This window comes from Tupaia chinensis, unplaced genomic scaffold (genome assembly GCF_000334495.1).
Source record: "Tupaia chinensis unplaced genomic scaffold, TupChi_1.0 Scaffold148065_1, whole genome shotgun sequence".
Classification (NCBI taxonomy): domain Eukaryota; kingdom Metazoa; phylum Chordata; class Mammalia; order Scandentia; family Tupaiidae; genus Tupaia; species Tupaia belangeri.
In genome coordinates this window covers 286,875-289,825 of record NW_006207915.1, presented here as the reverse complement: position 1 = coordinate 289,825, position 2,951 = coordinate 286,875, and the positions used below count along the sequence as shown (strand labels likewise).

Below are 2,951 nucleotides of genomic sequence, written 5' to 3'. Positions count from 1 at the left end.
CCCCCCCCCGCTGACCGTCCAGCAGTGTGGGAGTTGTTTTCCCTCCCTCGTCCCGTTCTTTTGTTCCCCCCAGACTGGCTCTGGAGTGGGGACCCAGCTGTGACACTGCAGGAGGAGGCCCTGGCGGGGCTGGGGTCTCGGCTGGGTCGAGGGGCTCCCGTGATCAATCACTTCTAAGCCGTAAATTAGACTGCCATACCCCTGTTCCCTGGGAACGGAGGGTTTCCTGAGACGTGGGATTTTGGTGCCAAAACAGCAGTGTCCCCCCACAGATGGGGACAGACTGGTCATTTGGAAATGCGTCTCAAAGGCGAGGAGGAAATCCATCACTGAGCGAAGCCGGGGTAGCAAGAAGCTGGGCGGCGAGGGACAAACCGAGGCTGCTAGAGGCTCCGGAGGGGGCTTGGCCCATGAGAAGGGGGCGGTGGGAAACCCCGGGACCTGGGAGAAGCCCCGGGGCCCTGGAGGTTGCCTGGATGCCGGGAGCAGGGCTTGGAGCCCATCTGCCTGCATGGGGACGGCGCCATCTAGTGGCCACCCCACGACATGGCCCTGACAGGTTTTCAGCAGCCAGCTCTTCCCAAACTCCCCCAGGAAACTGGGGACACGGGGGGAGGGGGGGAAGGGTAAGAGGCCCAGCGCTCTCTGGGCTGTAGGGGTTTGGAAGTCGCAGGTTCTCACTTGGCTCCAGGAGCCTGGAGGGTACTGAGTCTGTGGACTGGCTCAGTCCTCAGCAGCAAGGGGCTGGTGTCTGGCCGTACATGACCTAGGGCTGCACCTGCGCCGGCCAGGCAGGTGCTGGGGGCGCAGCCGGGCACAGTCATGCCAGCCCCTCCTGCCAAGCCTGCCTCTTCCACCCCGGGGTAGGAGCCAGGGCCGCTCTGAGCCAGGTCTGCCCCTACTCGGGGGCCCTCAGGTGGGCCATCATGGCCCTGGGCCTGTCCCTTTCCCTGCAAATGGGGGACCGGCTGGGCCAGCCCTTCGCAAGAGGCTGATAGAATCATGTGTATTTTTAAAAATATTTATTATTTTATTATTTAAGTTTATTACTATTTTTAATTTCATCAGAGAGAGAGAAAACAATCCGCCAGGTCCGGGACTTGAACTGTGGTTGGTCGTGTGGAAGCCCAGCGCCCTTGACCACCATGCCACCTGCCAGCTCTAGAAGCATGTGTTTTAAGACTGCGGTTTGCAGGTGGTCCTGGCCACACGGAGGCTGAGCAGGAGGCCACTAGTTCAGGACCCACCGCAACATGGCAGGGCTGTTTCAAAACGGTGGGAGGGGTGAGGTGGTCGGGCAGTGTGCAGGGCGCGCCACACCAGGCCGGGCCGGGGTCCTTTCTGTCTGGCACGGGGCTCCCTCGGTCCCAGAAAACCTGTTCTGGGGTGTTCCTGGCAGGCAGAGGCATGGCCACCGAGGGTCCCATCCACATGGCACTTTGTCCTGACTCGGGCAGCCTCCGGCCCTCCTGCTGCCCTCCCTGCCCCCCTCCCCCCACAGGCATCAGAGAGGGGCCGGGGGTGGGGGTGGGGCGGCACCCTCTGCATGAGCAGGGAAGTGCCAGCCGCGGGGGTGACCCGGCCCTCATGCTCCCCCAGGTTCGAGAGTGACCTGAAGGCCATGACCGGCTGCACGCTCAGCTGGTACTGGAAGGCCATGTGGGCCGGCGTGAGCCCGCTGCTCATCGTCAGCCTGCTGCTCTTCTACCTGAGCGACTACATCCTCACGGGCACCCTGCAGTACCAGGCCTGGGACGCCGCCCAGGTAGGGCTGTAGCCCCAGGGTCCCGAGCATGGGCTTCCGTCCCGCTTCCGCGGTGTGGGGCTGTGGTCACGGCCGGGGCCCCCGGGCACGACAGCCACGTGGGCTCGGAGTGGCTGAGTGTGAGCCCGAGCTGCCCGGCTAGTTCCCGCCCCGGGGCCCCCTGCTCCTCTGCCTCCCGCCCTGGCTGGCACGCTGGGCGGCCCTGGCCCGCGGCGCCTGCCCACGCCCCGTGCACCCTTTGGGGCCGGCATGGAGCTCTCGGGGGCACCCCTGGGGCAGGCTTCCCGTCTGACATTGGTCTGTCCCCAGGGCCAGCTAGTGACCAAGGACTACCCCACGTACGCACTGGCCGTCATCGGGCTGCTGGTGGCCACCTCCACCATGTGCATCCCCCTGGTGGCCCTGGGGACTTTCGTCATGCGCCGCCTCAAGAGAGAAGACCTGGCCCCCGCGGTCTGAGCATGGGGCCTGGGGCTGCGGCCAGCCACTCCTGGTGTAGGTGTAAGCGCCATGGCTGCTTCCGGAACATTTACCGCGGACAGGCGCGGCTGCCCGGGAGAGGCAGGCCCCTGCCAGAGCCTCCCGTTCCCCGAGGCCACCTGTGCCCCCTGGGCCAGCAGAGGAGGCAGACGGCAGAGCCCGGCAGGGGCCTTGTGTCCTCGGTTCTGGGTGGTCCCGGTCAGGGCATGGTGAGCTGCAGTGGGGACCAGGGCGAAGCAGCCTGGCTTTCGGCGGACGGCGCCAGGGCATCCCGGGCAAGGGCTCCGAGATCCGCCTGGGGCACCTGAGGTGGCATATTTTAATGTCACGGAGCAGGATTTTCTTTAGTCACAGCAAACGTGCAATCCGTACCCCTCCTGCCCTCTCACGGTCACAGGACTGACTCCCTGGAGACCGCCACTTGGGCCACGGGGACCCTCCTTCCCCACCCCCCCCTCGGTCGGCAGCCCCAGCCAGGAGATGCCCGGAGCTCTGGAGGTGCCGGGAGCCGCAGGCGCAAGCGGGCACGTCCCGGTGGGAGCTATTTATATGTACATAGGTTTTCTCCAACGGGTGTGGTTCCAGCAGCATCGGGAACCCGAGGACAGGCCACACTGGGACCGGCCTGCCCTGGTTCAGCCGCAGCAATGCAGGCCCAGGGCGCCCCAGGAGTAGGGTCCCGCTCTGACACGCTGTGCGTGGAGGG

General features: G+C 65.5%; 1 protein-coding gene across 1 annotated transcript in view; it reads left to right on the top strand.

The window, feature by feature from the left end:
• Positions 1 to 2,945, top strand: part of SLC6A20 (solute carrier family 6 member 20) — a 38,570-nt gene extending 35,625 nt beyond the window's left edge. Inside the window, exons 10-11 of the mRNA XM_027768934.1 lie at positions 1,600 to 1,765; positions 2,075 to 2,945. Coding sequence (XP_027624735.1) covers positions 1,600 to 1,765; positions 2,075 to 2,224 — 316 coding nt within the window. The 3' untranslated portion in view covers positions 2,225 to 2,945. The remainder of the gene's footprint in view (positions 1 to 1,599; positions 1,766 to 2,074) is intronic.
• The last annotated feature ends 6 nt before the right edge of the window (positions 2,946 to 2,951 follow it).